Here is an 18261-nt window from a genome sequence, read left to right on the forward strand (position 1 = left end):
ATTTTGACGATGTTCTCAGAAAAAAACAAAATCAACAGTTTTGGAAATGTCTGCTGTGGCAGAATGAGAGCAGCAACAAGCCATAGAATTAAATAACGAGTTTAATGAACAGCAAAAATAATCGGCTTCTCATTAAGAGATTGGTTGGAGTGAAACTGGTGGGAGTTTGAATCCCCAGTTTAGCTGCTCATCTGTTGGCTCATTTCACATCTCATTTCTGTTTGGCTGCCATTTAATGAAGAAACGAATCAATTCAGAGGACTGACTCCTTATAATCAAGGCTATTAAATTGAATGGAAAAGGAGTTCATTATCAGTGAAAACTGGTCGCTGATTAGGAAAAGGGTGAGAATGAAAACCTGCAGCTACTGTAGCCCTCCAGGCCCGGAGTTTGCCACCCCTGGTATAGAGGTTTATAGGGTCATTATGGTCATGTGTACAGATTACAGTTTTAGTACCAGTTCGTGAAGAACTATAAAACAACAAAAAAGAAAAGTGAACAGCTTACTTGGGAAGTGAGGTCATCTGCAAACAACAAAATGGATTTATTTAGTGGCTATAGCAATGATTTAAATGTAGAGCCCCCATAAAATGTTTTCAAGCTATATCTAATGGAATATTACCAATGGATTTTATAAATTTATTACATTACTTACAGCTTCAGACTTTGGAGGCACTGGCGGTGGAGGTAGTGAAATTTCGGATATCTTAGCAGCGCTGGTTTGACTTGAGATAGGCGGAGGAGCTGGCTTTAGCCGAATTGGGTCTCTGGTGCCTTCGCTTTTGTTCTTCTCAGGAACAGAACCAAAGATTGTCTGGCCAGACTGTTTCCCCATGCACTGATCCAGCCATAGTTCTTCATAAGGGAGATCAGACTTTGAGGAAAGTATCTGCCCTGGTTCCTCAGTCACCTCTGGGAAAAGGTAATCACTCCCACTGTCCCCCGAGTCACTGTAATTTAAGTGATCATGAGGAAGCACAGCCCAGTCCCCACAAAAGTTTTTGCACCCTTGAAGGTTCACCTCACTGTTCCCATGCAAATTGTTTCCATATACACAAACTGAGAGTCTGTGGAAGGATCGGGTCAGTTCATCACGTGCGTAGCTCAGAGAGCTCGGCATATGACTATGGCCTGGACAAGAGTTGTTCTTCTTTGGACTTTTGCAGTCCTCATTCCAATCCGCCCTTACATCCCGTACTGCTTTAGAATACTCATCGATATCAAATTGTTCTTGGCAAAAACTGAACCAGTGGTGGACCATAGTGTCATACCAGGCCTCATTTTTGAGCAGGCCCTCGGCAATACAAAACTTGGGCACAGTCAAATGCAAAGGAAAATGCGTGGGGAAAGTTTTGTTGCTGCGCAACACACAACAGACGACCACGGTCTTTGTCTGAATGTTGACAAATTTATAACGGTGGCCCTCTCGGATGAGATGCAGGTCATATTGATTCCGGGGGGGTGTGCTGGGCACCGTGACATTGACCGGGAGCCTAGTCTTCTCAACGATATTGCGAATGGTGTGCTCTCCTTCTTGCATCTGAAGCTCTAAGGGGCTACGGGTACTGAAGCGGCCTTTACACTGAAAGGGTAGACTGATACTCTCGTTGGTCCTGTGGTTCATACAGATGAGACATGGCATCTTGCCTCGGCCCAGCTTGCTGATGGAGTTCAGCTTCCCAATCTTCTTAAAGATGGTGTTGAGTCGAGACTTCTCCTTTGATGTTTTGGCGTACAAGATCTCTGCCTGTCCCATCAGAGTGAGTTCATCGCCTGTGCTTAGTGTGATGTTGTAAACTTCAGTGTCTTCGTTGCATTCCCCTGAGGCAACCTGCAAATAAGTGGGAAACAATTAAGTTGTTTTTAGCATTTGGATAAAGATGATAGCCCTCTCCTAATAATATGTACTGTATGAAAGCAACCAGGCAGGCAATATTTCCCATTATTAATAATACCACTTGTTCTTAACAGTGACGACAATCCAAAATATCATGGCCTGGTGTTAAAAACAGCTAAAGGCAATCAATCAGGAAAAGTTGGCATGGTATGGAAAATGCAAATAAAACAAAATGCAGTGATTCTTAAATTTACTTTGAATTTTTTTTTTCATTGCAGACAGCATTAACGAAAGATATTTCATGTTTTTTCTGGTCAACGTCATTTAATCTGTTAATATACATCCATTCCTGCACTTCAGGCCTTCAACACATTCTAAAAAATGTTGAGAGAGTAAAGCATTGACCATTCTGTAATGTCGCCATTCCAAGACGTTTTGGGCACTGAGGACACCAAGCGATGAAGCGTTTCAGGTGTTATTTTGTCCCACTCTTCCTCCAAACACGTCTTAAGGTGTGCAACGGTATGGGGTCAACATATTTTTCATTTTACAAATTCCCACACATTGTCCGCTGGGGACACGTCAGCACTGCGGACAGGCCTGTCCAGTACCTCTTGCGTGTGTGCAGAATGTGGTTTTGCATTGTCTTGTTGAAAAATCCATAAATGTCCCTGGAAAAGATGTCGTCTTGAAGGTAGCATATGTTGCTCTAAAATCCCAATGTACTTTTCTGCATTGATGCGGTCATCACAGAAGTATAAATGACCTTTGCCAAATGCACTGACACAACCCCACATCATGACAGACCCTGGCTTTTAGACTGGCTGCCGATTACTTTCTGGATGGTCCCTTTCGTCTTTGGTCCGGAGCATACGGTGTTTAGTTCTTCCAAAAAAGCTCTGGAATACTGAGTCTTCTGAGCACAATCCACGTTTCCACTGTGTGATGGTCCATCCCAGATGCCTCTTAGCCCAGACAAGTTGACTCGCTTCTGGACATGGTTAACAAAAGGCTTCATTTTTGCATTGTGAGGTTTTAATTGGCATTTGGGAGTGTAACTCTGTATTGTAGTGCTTGACAAAGGTTTGCCAAAGTCATCCCTTGTAATCCCATGTGGTTATATCGGCTATTGAGTGATGGTTCTTGATGCAGGGACGCCTGAGGGATCGGGAAGCATGGGTATTCAGCTTAGGTTTGTGCCCTTGCCCCTTTACACAATGAAATTCCTCCTTGAATCCTTTAATATTATGCACTGTAAAGGGAGAAAAATGCTAATCCCTTCCAGTCTTTCTTCGAGGAGCATTGTTTTTAAACATTTCAATTATTTTCTCACACATTTGTTGACAAACTGGAGATCCTCTGCCCATCTTTGCTCCTCAGCCTTTCGTGGATGCTGCTTTTGTACCAAATCAGGATTTCAATCACCTGTTTAAAATCACATCACATTATTTAATTATTTTATCTCATTTCTGGCCCTAATCTGCACCCGTCCCAACATTTTTTTGGAATGTGTTGAAGGCCTGAAATGCAGGAATGGATATATATTAACAAATGCAATGAAGCTGACCAGACAAAACATGAAATACCTTGGGTTCATACTGTCTGCAATAAAATAAAAATCAAAGAACATTTAAGAATCATAGCGTTTTATTTTATTTTTTTTGAATTTGCATTTTCCATGCCATCCCAACTTTTTCTGATTTGGGGTTGTAGAAGTCATTGCAAATGGTTGTCAGTGACCCGAGGCCTACAAATGAAAGCGGAAGTTTACATTAACACGTTTAAGATTGTATCTAGAAAGGCTTTAAGGAGGAGAGTTACCTGATTTCACCTGGTGCTCCACACCGTTGGTCCTATAAATAAAACGAATCACCACCAAAGCACTGGCTGTATTCTTAGAAATGCTTAAGAGACCAGGCCAGGGTAAGGAGCATCAGTAAAGGGTCACACAATCAGCTTTGTGTTCAGTTAAAATACACTCGATAACTGGAGCCGTGATGTGTATATAATCACACCACTCGCCCTCAGTTAAAATATTTAATAATTTATAAGTATTTATATTGATTTCAAGTTTTTAATAAATGAACAAGCAAGCAAACACCTTTGCTGGAATACCCTCCGCTCACAGTGGACTCAGAGTATTCAGGCCCTTTTACGTTTTTGACATTTTGTTATGTTGCAGCCTTATGCTAAAATAATTTAAATTCACTTACTCACTACATCAAACAACACTCAATACCTCAGAATGACAAAAATTAAAAACCTCAAGTATAATTTTGACACAAGTATTCACAACCTTTGAAATTTGGTGCATCCCATTCTAATGGGCATCACTGTACACCTTGTCTCAAATCCACTTGTTGTCAATCCATGATTACTACATCTGCCTATAGGAGGTCCCACAGTTGACAATGTGTATCAAAGCAAAAACCAATCCATGAGGTCAGAGGAATTGCCTGTTGAGCTTTGGGACAGGATTTTGTTGAGGCACACATCTGGGGAAGGCTACCAAAATGTTTCTGCAGCACTGAAGTTTCCCAAGAGCACAACTGCCTTCATAATTAAATTAAATAGAACCACAAGAAATACAAACCATGATTCTTCCTAGAGTTGGCTGCCAACTTTAGAGCAATTGGAGGAGAAGGGCTTTTCTAAGAGAGGTGACCAAGAACCTGCAAGGAAATGGGAGAAACTTCTAGTAGGAGAACCATAACTGCAACACTTCACTAATCTGGGCTTTATGGCAGGGTGGCCAGATGACGCATGATAGCCTGCTTGGAGTTTTCTAAAAGGCACCCAAGGTACTCTTAAACTATGAGAAACAAGATTCTCTGGTCTAATGAAACCAAGATTGAGCTGTTTGGCTTCCATTCTGTCACGTCTGGAGGCTACCTGGGATTGTTGTGCAATTCCATTCCAGTGGTGAAGCATAGTGGTGGCAGCATCATGCTGTGGGGGTTGTTTATCAGAGGCAGTAACAGGGAGACTAGTCTTGGGTGATGGAAAGATAAATGGAGCAAAATACGGAGATATCCATAAAGAAAACCTACACTAGTGTGCTCTGGCCCTCAGACTGGGCTGAAGGTTTATCTTCCAGCAGCAAAGTCAACACAATAGTGGCTTAGGGGCAACTCTGGGAATATCCTTGGGTGGCCCAGCCACTGCTTGAACTTGAACCCAACTAAAGTAAAAATCTCTGGAATGATCTGAAAATAGTTGTCCACCAATGGTCTCCATCTAACCTAGCAGGGCTTGAAGGGATCCACACAAAAGAATGGCAGAGAATCTTCATATTCAGGAGTGCAAAGCTTGTTGTGACATATGTAGGAAGAGTACAGGCTGTAAACACTGCCAGAGGGGCTTCAACAAAGTGCCTGTGTTAATATAATATTCCAGTGCTCCTCTAGTGGGCATTATTGGAAGTGCATTTTGGGACTTAAGTGCTTTGAAACTCCTCGTTCAAGACACCCCAGGTAAACGCTGCACACACCTGGCTGTCCACATGATCTAAAAGAAAACAATTCGTCAGACCAGGCCACCTTCTTCCATTACTCCACAGTCCAGTGCTGACGCTCACTTGCCCATTGTGGGCACTTTTGGCAGTGGACAGAGGTCAACATGGGCACTCTGACTGGTCTGTTTTTATGCAGCCCCATGTGCAACTAGCTGCAGTGCATTGTGTGTTCTGACACATTTCTCTTATGGCCAGCATGAACCCATTCAGCAATTTGTGCTATAGTAGCTCTTCTATGGGACTGGACCAGATGGGCTAGCCTTCGCTCCCCATGTACGTCAATGACCCTTGGGCGTCCATGACACTGTCACCAGTTGTCCTTCCTTGGACTGCCCTCACTCTTGTTAGGTACTAACCACTGGATTCAACAGACACCACACAAGACCTATCGTGTGGCCATTACAATTTGTAAGAGTTGCTTGCCCATTTTTCTTGCTTCCAAGACGTCACCTTCAAGAACTTGCTGCCTAATATATCCCACCCCTTGACAGTTGCCATTGTAATGAGATTGTTAATGTTATTGTAATGTAATGTTTGTGAATTTCCCCTTGGGATTAATAAAGTATCTATCTATCTATCTATCTATCTATCTATCTATCTATCTATCTATCTATCTATCTATCTATCTATCTATCTATCTATCTATCTATCTATCTATCTATCTATCTATCTATCTGTCTGTCTGTCTGTCTGTCTGTCTGTCTGTCTGTCTGTCTGTCTATCTATCTATCTATCTATCTATCTATCTATCTATCTACTTCATCTGTCAGTAGTTTTAATGGTGTGGCTGATCGGCAAACGTCTCTCTATAATTGCGTTCCTTGGTGCCTCTGTTCATTGGATATTCCACAGAAATCAATAAAGTCAATAATTATCTGCACTTTAGTAATACTTTTCTAGGGGTTGGCTCTACAGCTTTCGCCACGCACATCTGGAAACATTGTGTGTCTGTGGTCACAGTGGTAAAGTTTGGACCTTGATCAGTCAGTTTCTCTTGCTTCTTTCACAGATTAAACACAGATGCTCCACTCTAAGTCTGCACCAAAGAAGAAGAGCAAGCCGCTTTTTATGGACTGAAGTTGTACCGGGGGCCAAAATCCAAAATACAGTGATTCAATGTACGGACACGCTCAGTGTTATTGTTGGTAGTAGACATGGATGGTCATCCAGCTCCTTCTTCATGTGTCACATTCGTATGAATATTTTTGGACTTCTCAATATGTTCGCTAACTCTCCTCCGTGGTAAAATGCTATCTTCCATATTGTGTAGAACCCCCCGCCCCCTGCACTTAGGAGGAAGCTGAATGGACCTAATGGGGGTAATTCCATGCCAGGCCAGGCGTGTTGTTTCTGGAGACCAAATAAAGGAAATTCTACCTGATTCAGCCTTGAAGACACCACTTCTGGTTCCGCCCCAAGAAAGACACTACTTCCGGTTCCGGCCTAAATGACATCACTTCCTGCAAAGCACTTTAAAGCCGCCATCTTTGGCCTAACTTATCACTTCAGTTTTGGACTCCAATCCATGCACATCAGTGCTATTCTTCAAACCCTTTTGCAGCCTGTGAAGTTATACTGGTGGCTGCCCCAAACCTTTCTGAGTGTGTCGAGTCTGGTTCTCTTCACACCCTCTAAGTCTGGTACATCTACAACCCATGAAAAACAAGTCGCTGCTCACTGCTCTCCTTTGGTGCAAACACAGAGCAGAGCGGCCATTCTTACTCCTAGAAAACAACAAGAGAAACTGACTGATTAAAGTCGAAACTTTACCACTGTGACCACAGACACGCCAGGGAGAGCTGAACAGTCAACCAAGACAAAATGATCACAAAGTTATGGATAAGTATTGACATACCACGTATGATGTCAAGAATAGCACCCGCACCTAAGCCTGCTAATCAACGTCATTCTTCACATGCATTATTTGCATGTGACATCTCATAAAGTGAATACAAAAGCATAAATACAAATATTAAGATAGAGAGGCCCACTAAATGGTGTCCTTGGAAGGCCCTTGAGACCCTGAATTAATTATATACTGACCACAGAATAAATATTTTCTTTTCTCTGTGTCTCTCTTCATTTTTTTTTTTTTTCATTTGTTTGCTTAGCACTTCAGGGTTTCCTGACAGGAAGCCACACTAGTTTTCAAGTAATCTCAATAATCTTTATCTCTTCCTGTCAGCCAATTCAGGAAATAATCAAGAATTCGGGTTCACAACATTAGAGTTAATCGCTTGGAGCACACTGTCAAAAATTCAGGAGACAACGTGTAATCTGCGGCACTCTGCCTGTTGAGTGAAGAACATTTGCTCGTGCACCTCAGAGCCAGACAGCAACGATCTCATGAAGGGAAGAATCGCTGCAGGAAACGACCAGGCATCGTGCCACATAACAGCGGAACCAGAAGTGAATACACTGTTCACGCTGTGGTGTGACGGCTCGCTGTCTCTGTGGGTTTATGCAGAAAATGTGAGAAAAAAAATCCTTGTTTTCATTACGAAAGATATAAAAAAAAAATAAGAGTTCATTATAAATTCAGCCTGCATTTTTTTTTGTTTTACATATGTATAATTGAGACAAGTGGCTTTTTCAGCCAGGGCTCACTTACATTTAATTGCTTTTCAAACTATAACTATAATTTTCTTTCCAAAATATAACCAAATGAAAAGAATTCTTAATTCACTTTTCCCTCACAATTGACAGAATGCTAGACTATGGATGAAAAGGATCTTCTTCTTCTTGTTCCATATCTTTCTGTCCTCTGCATCTTGCTCTGTTACACCCATCACCTGCATGTCCTCTCTCACCACATCCATAAACCTTCACTTAGGCCTTCCTCTTTTCCTCTTCCCTGGCAGCTCTATCCTTAGCATCCTTCTCCCAATATACCCGGCATCTCTCCTCTGCACATGTCCAAACCAACGCAATCTCGTCTCTCTGACTTTGTCTCCAAACCGTCCAACTTGAGCTGACCCTCTAATGTACTCATTTCTAATCCTGTCCATCCTCGTCACAGCCAATGCAAATCTTAGTATCTTTAACTGTGCTACCTCCAGCTCTGTCTTATGCTTTCTGGTCAGTGCCACCGTCTCCAACCCATATAACATAGCTGGTCTCACTACCATCCTGTAGACCTTCACTTTCACTCTTGCTGATATTCGTCTGTCACAAATCACTCCTGACACTCTTCTCCACCCATTCCACCCTGCCTGCACTCTCTTTTTCATCTCTCTTCCACAATCCCCATTACTCTGTACTGTTGATCCCAAACTCATCCACCTTTGCCAACTCTACTCCCTGCATCCTCACCATTTCACTGACCTCCCTCTCATTCACACACATGTATTCTGTCTTGTTCCTACTGACCCTCATTCCTCTCCTCTCTAGAGCATATCTCCACCTCTCCAGGGTCTCCTCAACTTGCTCCCTACTCTCACTACAGATCACAATGTCATCAGCAAACATCATAGTCCACAGGGACTCCTGTCTAATCTCGTCTGTCAACCTGTCCATCACCTTTGTAAATAAGAAAGGGCTGGTTTATACCCTAGCCCTGACTCATTGTGTGGTCCTGACAAATATCCACCAGTTATAAAGAATGACTGTAACGCATCGGAGGGTCAAACTCGACCACATACATTGTGATTTAATGCCCAATATCCTGGCACTACATGACACTCATGTACTAGTCAAGCCCCTAGCACACAAAAAGCACACTGATTCTACAGTACAATCATATATTGCAGACACATCAGCTAATTCCAAAGAATTACCCAGCATAGGGGATGACGTGCGTCAACTAATGGAAGTGTTATTTAGGAAAAACAATCTTTTTTTCCAGAATTTATTGCTGTGGTGACATTACTACTGACAACTGATGGACAGTTAGCTTACAGCTGGCAGCAGCCAAGTTGACTTGATGCAAATGAATTTTTAGGTGCTGACGTTGACTTAAGTACACGTATACGTATGATGCAGTCACTCATACAGAACTCACTCTACATGAATACATATTGTCACGCATGCATGTCAGAGGGTCACTTTCAGGGCTCATCAGAGGTAAGTACTAACACTCCGGGACACTAGGGGGTGCTGTCACTGACGGTGTTGTCTCTTTTTCTTCCACAAAGAGACACTGTCAACTGACTCTTACCCTTGCAGTCTAGCGACTATAAAACCGAGATGGTCCCGACGGAGCTCGTCTCATTAAAGGACCAGCAGACCACCGGATGGAGCGTCATCCTGACGTGTGTGACCTAAGCCTTGATCTTAAAGCCAGACCCTTTCAGGTAATACTGATTTGCTTTTCTGTTATTTGCACCACTGAGTGCGAGTTTATTTTTTGAACTTATTGGTTATTAAAAGTGGTGCCCCAACATTTCTTTGGTGGACGTGTGTGTTCCCTTGGTCGAAGACAATATATTGAGGCATGATGCAAGATGTGCCATCAATAATGGACACCAAGCAATAGTAAGCTAGCACTTAGAACATACAAGGGGGGACCGAAAAATTCACAGAATCAGTCAATAGCATGTGAGTAGGGTGAAGTTATCGACTGTGGTATCATACACCTACAATCTTATTAATCAGTCTGCCAAGTGGCATTGTGGTGAGTTGACTGAGGTGCGTATTTCTGACATTTATTCTAGAACTGTGTAAGGGACTTTCGAGAAAAAAAGCATGTCAGGTTATTTTGAATAAGAAGACGACGACAATTACGTTTTTTGAAATGAATGATCTTGTTCCCCCAAGAACAGACTGGTCTGTTAATAAGTAACATTACACTGAGCTGCTGCAGCGTCTGCAAGAAAAAAAAATTAAAAGGTCCAGAGAAATGGTGCATGCAAAACTGGATTTTGAATTGTGACAAACACTGACAGCGCCCCTGCACACATTGAATTGTCAAAGAGTTTCAAACCAAAAACAATGCGCGTGTTTCTGCACATGGCTTGTATTTTACAACTCAGCAACACCAGAAGGCCTTGACAACCACGGAAAAGAACTACACTGGGTGATTGCAGAATTCCTTCCTTGGTGAAGAAGAACCCCTTGACAACATTTAGTCAAACCAGGAACGCTCTCCGGGAGGTAGGCCTGTCATCGCTGCAGTCTACAAATCAAGAGAAGACTTCACGAAAGTAAAGACAAAGTGTTCACCACCAGGTGCAAACCACTGGGAAGGACACATTAGACTTTGCCAGAAAACATTCTTTACAATTCTGTCCGATTCTGGAACAATTTACTTTGGATAAAGGAAACTAAGATCAATATGTATTTCAAAGCCAGATAGAGAAGAATATGGAGAAGAGAAGAAACTGTTCATGATCCGATGCATACCACATCATCTGTGAAACATAGTGGCGGCAGTTTTCTGACATGATCATGCATGGCTGCATATGGGAGTCAGTCACTGGTGTTTATTGATGACATGACTGCTGACAAGCAGCAGGATGAGTTCTGAAGTGTATAGGGCTGTACTGTCTGCTCAGATTTAGACAAAATGCTGCAAAATTGATAGGACAACGTTTCATAATACAGATGGACAGGACAGTGAGTCAAAACATACTGCAAAAGCAAACCAAGTGCTTTTCAACGCAAAGAAGAGGAATATTCTTCAAAGGCCAAGTCAATCAACTGACCTCAACCCAACTGGACAAGCACTTTACTTGCTGAAGACAAACCTGGTGGCAGAAAGTCCAGTGAACAAGTAGCAACTGAAGACAGCTGCAGTTGTTGACTGGAAGGGATTTTCAAGCAAATATTGAAAATGACTGTTATATTTATGATTATGTTAACTTGTTCAAATACTTTTGAGGTCCTAAAAATAGGTCAGTCTTTTCTAAACAGCTCATACGATATTTTTGTTAAACCCCTTGAATTAATGCTGAAAGTCGATACTTCAAACACATTTTGATTGCTTTGTTCCAAATCCATTGTGGTGGTGCACAAAACCCAAATTATGAACATTGTGTCACCATCCAAATACTTATGGACCTGACTGTACCAGGATAAACCGTCACATAAACAAATAGATAATAACTCTAAATTGGCCCCATATGGTATGTACATTAAAAGAGTAGTGTTGTGGATTTTATATTTTATTTTATTTTTTGCTCACACAAACAAAAATTAACTTACTTTTACAAGGACAGTTAACAAAATGGATCACTTTACAACAAATATTTTGCTCATGTGGACAGGATGGATTTAACAGTTAATAACACAGGACATCAAAGCATCCTGTTTTCCTGAATTGTACGAGTATCAATCACAGTAGCATCTGGATAAACGGAGCAGAAAACCAGGAGATGCCTCAAGCGGTATTGATTATGTCATCATCTGTGAAGAGACGGGCACCTAGCACTAAAAGTGGTTTACAGCCTGGGAAAGGAAGACATGCTGATGCTTCAAGCTGTATCCGACTACTTTACAACCTGCGAACAGAAGGAGATGCTGTGGGATTAGAAATCACCAAACCAGTTTACATCTTGGGACAGGAAGGCTTTTAAAACATCAAAAACTTTATTGTTGGGGAAAGGGACGTACTCAAACAGATTAAAGAGTTGGAGCAAATTCATCCATCATATTGTCAGCCAGCCAATCAGGTGTATGCAACAATCACATGTTGTGAAACTCCCGTGGAATTTTAAAATAAATATGATGGACTAAACAACGAGAAGAGGTCAACATCAGAAGAGGGTGACAGCAACGTCAAGTGGAAAAGACAGAGTGACATCAGGAGAGGCAACGTGTGACCCTTTTCATCCGATCGTCAGCTAAAGCATTCCACGAATATCAATTGCTAAATCAATGCCGTCCTGGGACATTCATCTATCATATCTTTAACGTTCATATACTGTATATACAGACTTTACTATCCACATTTTCTTTTATGCTTTTCTCTACTAATATTATTGTTCTTTAATAAATACCACGGCTTTTAGCTTTCAATACTTTGTCTTCATATCTAGCGTGATCTAAGTAAATAAGGTAGATTTTTTACAGCAACTGACACACTGAGGAAGTGCCATATGATCCAAGTTGCAAGGTTTATTGAGTTGAGGATGAAGAACTCTGTCCAGTAATGAATAGTGCGTTAAATGAAGACATTCCTTGGCTGATAAATGGCCTACAGCCAAGGATGTTGAGCCTTTGTAAGTTTGAATATATTCTTGCAGACCAAAAATAATATTTAGTTCTGAGATATATCCAAGACATTGTACGTTGTTCATATCTATAAGTGTGAATTTCCCCTTGTGATTAATAAAGTATCTATCTATCTATCTATCTATCTATCTATCTATCTATCTATCTATCTATCTATCTATCTATCTATCTATCTATCTATCTATCTATCTATCTATCTATCTATCTATCTATCTATCTATCTAAGTAAGTCTCTTGGAGTACTAGGGAAAGCGGACTGTGCATGTGTTATTCATACTGTACTTGTGTGGGTTAAAGTGCTACACCACATGTGTATACATCTTTCATACGGTACTTTTGTGGTTAGGGTCTGTGTGTATGTGTATATCTATGTATTTGTGTATATCTATGTATTTGTGTGTTCATCTTAAGGTGCCAACCTGTTATCAAACTTGACGAATACTCTTAATCCTGAAGAAAATAGGTAAAGGGTAAGTAGAGGGAAATATCAAGATAATACAGTGGGGCATGCATTAAACAGACAGCCGTTTTCAGATGTTTTCATGGGAAGCCAGAACATATCCCACTGGACTCGCTGTGACCCTAATATGGGTTAAAGCAGCTTAAAAGGCGACGGGTAGGATCTAGTCATTTGGGAGCAGCTGAGATAATGGACATTTGTGAGCCTGTATCATGATCACCCGGCTGACAGCACGACCCAAGTGTGCTTTAAATCCAAAGGTTGCCCACTGTATTCACTTCTCACTGTGTGATTCTCAGCAGGTCATCCAATGCCTTTGCTGTCTTTGCTTTTCGGGGTGACTAGGTGGCTTAGACAGCAATCACCTGCTATCTCCAGTCTAGAAGAATGCACCATGATCACCATTAACTCAAATGACAGAGCACTTGGTAAATGGGATTGACGACCACTTTCTTCATTGAACTTTTAAAGCGTCTTAAATAAACAAATGACTTTGATGGACGGAATGGACTCCTATTGTTTGTCAAAGTTACTCATTTTCTTATGGACTATTGGCACAGAAATATTCTTAGTTTAGATTGCCCCCTGCCCTGTCATTCACTGTACCCTGTCAAGCACCAAATAGAACCTTGAATTATGCCCTTCCACTTCCAATTATGCCCACTAAGGGGTGATTTGCCACCAGAACACCAGCAATATTAGAATGCAAATTCAGGATCTTTAGAAAATACATTTTAAAGCCCTAAACAGCACAAAAAGCATAAAGAAGTTGCCGATAACGGCAACCTAAGGTGAACAAAGTCTCAACACAAGAATTCAAAGAATGGTAAAAAATCAGAGCAAACAGCAGGGAAACCCAATAAATCACAACAAGCACAATAGCAATCCAATAACTCAACAAAACCTCTAAACTCTCTATTCAAAATGAACCTCCAGGAACTGTGGGAGACCCTCCAGATTTATTGGGCAGAGGGGAGTTCCTGGTGGTGACTGGTAGGAGTCCCTACCTCTTGGAGGACCAGCCACAAAACACCTGCAGCATAACCCAGGCATAGATAAAGATACATAAAATGTAAAGACTACTGCAAATCATAAACGAAAGAAATAGTAACACATACAAATAAATCAAAAATGTACCACAAAGACAAAAGGCAAGCATTTGAACCCCAGCCAAAGGAGGAGTCCTGGCTGAGATATGTCAGTGATATCATAGCATTCGATGCTGAACTAGCAGACTATCAAATAGTTGTGATGTACGGGTCAGTAAACCGTCGACTGGCTGAGCTGTGGACAAGACTCGATTATTTAGAGCACCTGTGCTATCGACCAGTTTACAGAACTGGTTCAGTGTTTCTGAGCACTCTGTAGCTCCACTGTTTGTGCAGCCTGACTGTTACATGTTTTGTCTGATGTTTGTACGTATATGGAATGTTTGTTTTTAATATAATACTAGGGGGCTCTCCCCCCCTGCTCACTTCACTCGCCAACCCCGGGGTTTGGTTAACCGCATATACAATTTAAAGAGATTGTTATTTTCATAGGAATTGTTACATATACATTATTTTCAGTTTTAAACTTCAGTTAAAACAATATTAGGAATTAACTTTTCTTCAAGACTGCATTGAATTTTGATTCCGTGTTTGGATTCACATCGTGACAACACTACGTATAACTGCCCGTGAGTGAATATCGTTTCTTTCTCTCTAATAAATAAACTGACTTTTTCGAATGTTTGTTCCTGTGATTTGTTAATTGTCATAGCAAAAACTATTCTAACGGGAATCTGTAAACGTTTTAATACGAATGGCATATCAAGATCTCCTTTGGTGTCTAATGTTAGTTGCGGAATATGTACTACATTACCTTTCTTGTTGCATGTTAAAATTTTACATGTCAGAATTGTTTGACCAATTTTCAATACAACTAATCTTGTCCTATCGCATAGCCGATCACTCAGACATAAATTACACAATAACATTACGATACATCCTTCTTTTAACAGTAATTCGGCCGGTGGAAGACCAGACGGTGTTAACGCTTGTAGATATTCTATGGGATATTGTAAGTTCATGTTTTTATGTTGCATACCATCACCACCAACTGTTTCAGCATAGGCTATTGATACACATTTAACCAATTTGCTGTGTACCTGATCGACAATTGTCACGTTAATTTGTTTGACTTCCATTGTTTCTCGCTGCCATATTTAGATGAATGGGTGATTCTAAACTGGGTCTTCGTAAATGTGTGTGTGTGTGTGCTCATAAGTAAGCCCTTTAATGGATTGGTGTCTGTCCACGTTAAGTGCCAGAATGCAGCTGATGACCGACGTCTTGTTTGAGTAATTGTTCGAGTAATTTTGAATACAACTAATCTTGTCCTATCGCATAGCCGATCACTCAGACATAAATTACACAATAACATTATGATACATCCTTCTTTCAACAGTAATTTGGCCGGTGGAAGACCAGACGGTGTTAACACTTGTAGATATTCTACGGGATATTGTAAGTTGATGTTTTTATGTTCTACACCATCACCACCATCTGTTTCAGGATAGTTTATTGATATGCATTTAATCAATTTGCCAAGTACCTGATTGACAATTTTCACGTTAATTCTTTTGACGTTATTGTTTCTCGCTGCCATATTTAGATGAATGGGTGATTCTAAACTGGATCTTCGTAAGTGTGTGTGTGTGTGTGTGTGTGCTCATAAGTAAGCCCTTTAATGGATTGGTGTCTGTCCACATGAAGTTCCAGAATGCTGCTGATGACCGAGGTCTTGTTTGAAAATAGTTGTAAGTAGGGCTGACTTGAAAGAATCTCATGGCAAAAGTCTCCATCTCGTGTGACTTCCTTCCAAAAAGTCTCTTCAAAAAGTCACATCTCGTCACAGGATTAGTCTCGTCTCGTCCCAAGATTTTTTATTATAATAGACAGACTATTCCACATTTATTGTATATTAATTGCTACTGGTTATTGTGTAGTAATTGGTGTCACTGTACCTTGTTTGTGCGCCACCAGGACTACCAACATTGTGCTGACAGTATATTGAATTTAACAGCATTCATTTACTTCCAAACTATATCTTGTTATAAACTGATATCACGAGTGCCATCATGTCACTAAAAATATAAGACAGCCAGAAGACATTCCGATTCAAGCTCAGCAGGCCGATTCAGCCTGACATGGCCTCTCAGAGTTAAAGGAGACAATGCATAAGCACTGAAGCAAGTGGACACGAATAGTTTGTCCTAATGAATCAACACCTTTAATGCTGCAGGGATTCTGTGATCAACTTATGTAACTAGAAAGGGACTGAAACCATTTTCTTTCACTTGTTATATAAAACTGTAACAAGAAAGAGAGCTCAGTTAAACTCAACCACCAGTGACTCAGTAACTCGCATGTTAAAGCGAATTTCACTTAAACCAGCAGCAACATACAACAACAAAAAAAATAATTTGTTCAAACTAGCACATATTATTAGTATAAATTCCAGAACCATGTGCACAATTTTATATTAATTATGCTTGTATAAATGAGTATCTGTTGTTCTTATGGAAACAATTGGATTACAGTATAATTTATTTAGAAGTGGTGAGAGCCCTTCAAGGAATGTCAGACAAACAAACACTAAATTCCCCCAAGCAACAAGAACCACAAGGGGTGAGCCGAGACTGCAAGTCTTTATTAAGGCAAGTGATCGAGGCCAAAAGAAAATGGTGGGAAAAAAACAGCTGGTACCCTCCATCAGTGTGGGGTGCCTATGGTGTCCTGGATAAAGGACTACCTGACTGGCTGACCGCAGTTTGGGAGACCCAAGGACCGTGTCTCTGATGTGGATGTGAGCAACACTGGAACACCAACAGGAACAGTCCTCTCACCCTTTCTCTTTACTCGGTACACCTCTGACTACAAATATAACACCAGGTTATGTTACTTGCAGAAATTCTCAGATGATTCTGCACTTATGGGGTGAATTGATAAGGGGGTGAGGAGTCAGGTGGACAAGTTGGTTTGTTGGTGCAAAGAGAATTGCCTGCAACTCAACGTCCGCAAAACCAAGGAACTGCTTATGGATTGTCACCTCACCAAAGAGCCTCTGTGTCCGTAGTACTCTGACCTTTTCAACTTTCGGGTTTAAAGGCTGTAGTAAAGTCCTTGTGGCTTACAAACACTGAGTAACAGTAAACCTAAGACCAAACTTACACAATTAAAAAGAAGCTATAGTTTGATCAAAAGTCTAGAAGAAAAACTACATTGATAAAATCAGTATATGTGCTTTTGGAAATTTTAGCACATTATATTACAATTTACATTTAGTCAGACTTGTAGCTGGAGTTTGTAAATTTTTTCCGACTCTAACTCAATCATTACTTCTGACATCTCCCACCGTGAGACATTTGGCGTCTGCGGGAGACACAGCATCACGGCCAGCCTCACTCAATGAGGAGTCACCCCAAGGCTCCTCTCACTGAGGCTTGCCCGCGACCACTTGCCTCCATTCCTTTCTGCATGGGCTTTCCCGATCCTGTCTCTGGCTCTCCCTTTCTTTCTCTGTTCTTCTTTCTTTTTAACCTCCATTTCTCGCTGTTCTTGATTCTTCTCTCTTTTGTTCTCTCCCCCTTCCCTCTGCTCTCCTTTAAACGGCCTGATCGAGTGCAGATGTCCGAGGTGTGAACGAGCCACCTGAATGTTCCTACTGCATTTCGCACGTGAGTGTGTGATCAGCCAAGCACCGCAATCAACTTTGGAGTGACACCATCACGCGCACGCCCGCCTGCCCGTACCTGCCCACTCTTGGGACCTCTTATCACATGATATAGTAAGGATTTTCTCTAACTGGAAAGGAGAAAAGAAAGTGCAATCCATTTGGAGATTAGTAAGCTTAAGCAATGACATGGAATCTTTTCTGCGGTGGGTTGGCACCCTGCCTGGGATTGGTTCCTGCCTTGTGCCCTGTGTTGGCTGGGATTGGCTCCAGCAGACCCCCGTGTCCCTGTAGTTAGGATTCAGCGGGTTGGAAAATGGATGGAATCTTTTACTGAACTGATTAAATGAAACTACAGTGCCCCCCAAAATCATCTTCTCCAGTATGCACCTTTATGAAATGCGATTCAGTTCATTTGAGGGAGACATACTTATGGGCGTTCTTAGGCAGAAGCTTATCACTAAAGCATTTTCAAAGACAGTGTTTTGTGATTTCGTGGTCTAAATGATTTGGCTCCTTGAGTCGCTCTGGAACTCTTGACGTTGACGACAGGCGTTCACCTGT

The 18261-nt window shown here is 41.3% G+C and overlaps 1 protein-coding gene across 1 annotated transcript in view; it reads right to left on the minus strand.

Moving 5' to 3' along the window:
* Positions 1–18261, minus strand: part of garem (GRB2 associated, regulator of MAPK1) — a 317331-nt gene that overhangs the window by 13326 nt on the left and 285744 nt on the right. Inside the window, exon 4 of the mRNA XM_028803470.2 lies at positions 656–1831. Coding sequence (XP_028659303.1) covers positions 656–1831 — 1176 coding nt within the window. The remainder of the gene's footprint in view (positions 1–655; positions 1832–18261) is intronic.

This window comes from Erpetoichthys calabaricus, chromosome 6, assembly GCF_900747795.2.
Source record: "Erpetoichthys calabaricus chromosome 6, fErpCal1.3, whole genome shotgun sequence".
In the NCBI taxonomy this organism is placed as follows: Eukaryota; Metazoa; Chordata; class Cladistia; order Polypteriformes; family Polypteridae; genus Erpetoichthys; species Erpetoichthys calabaricus.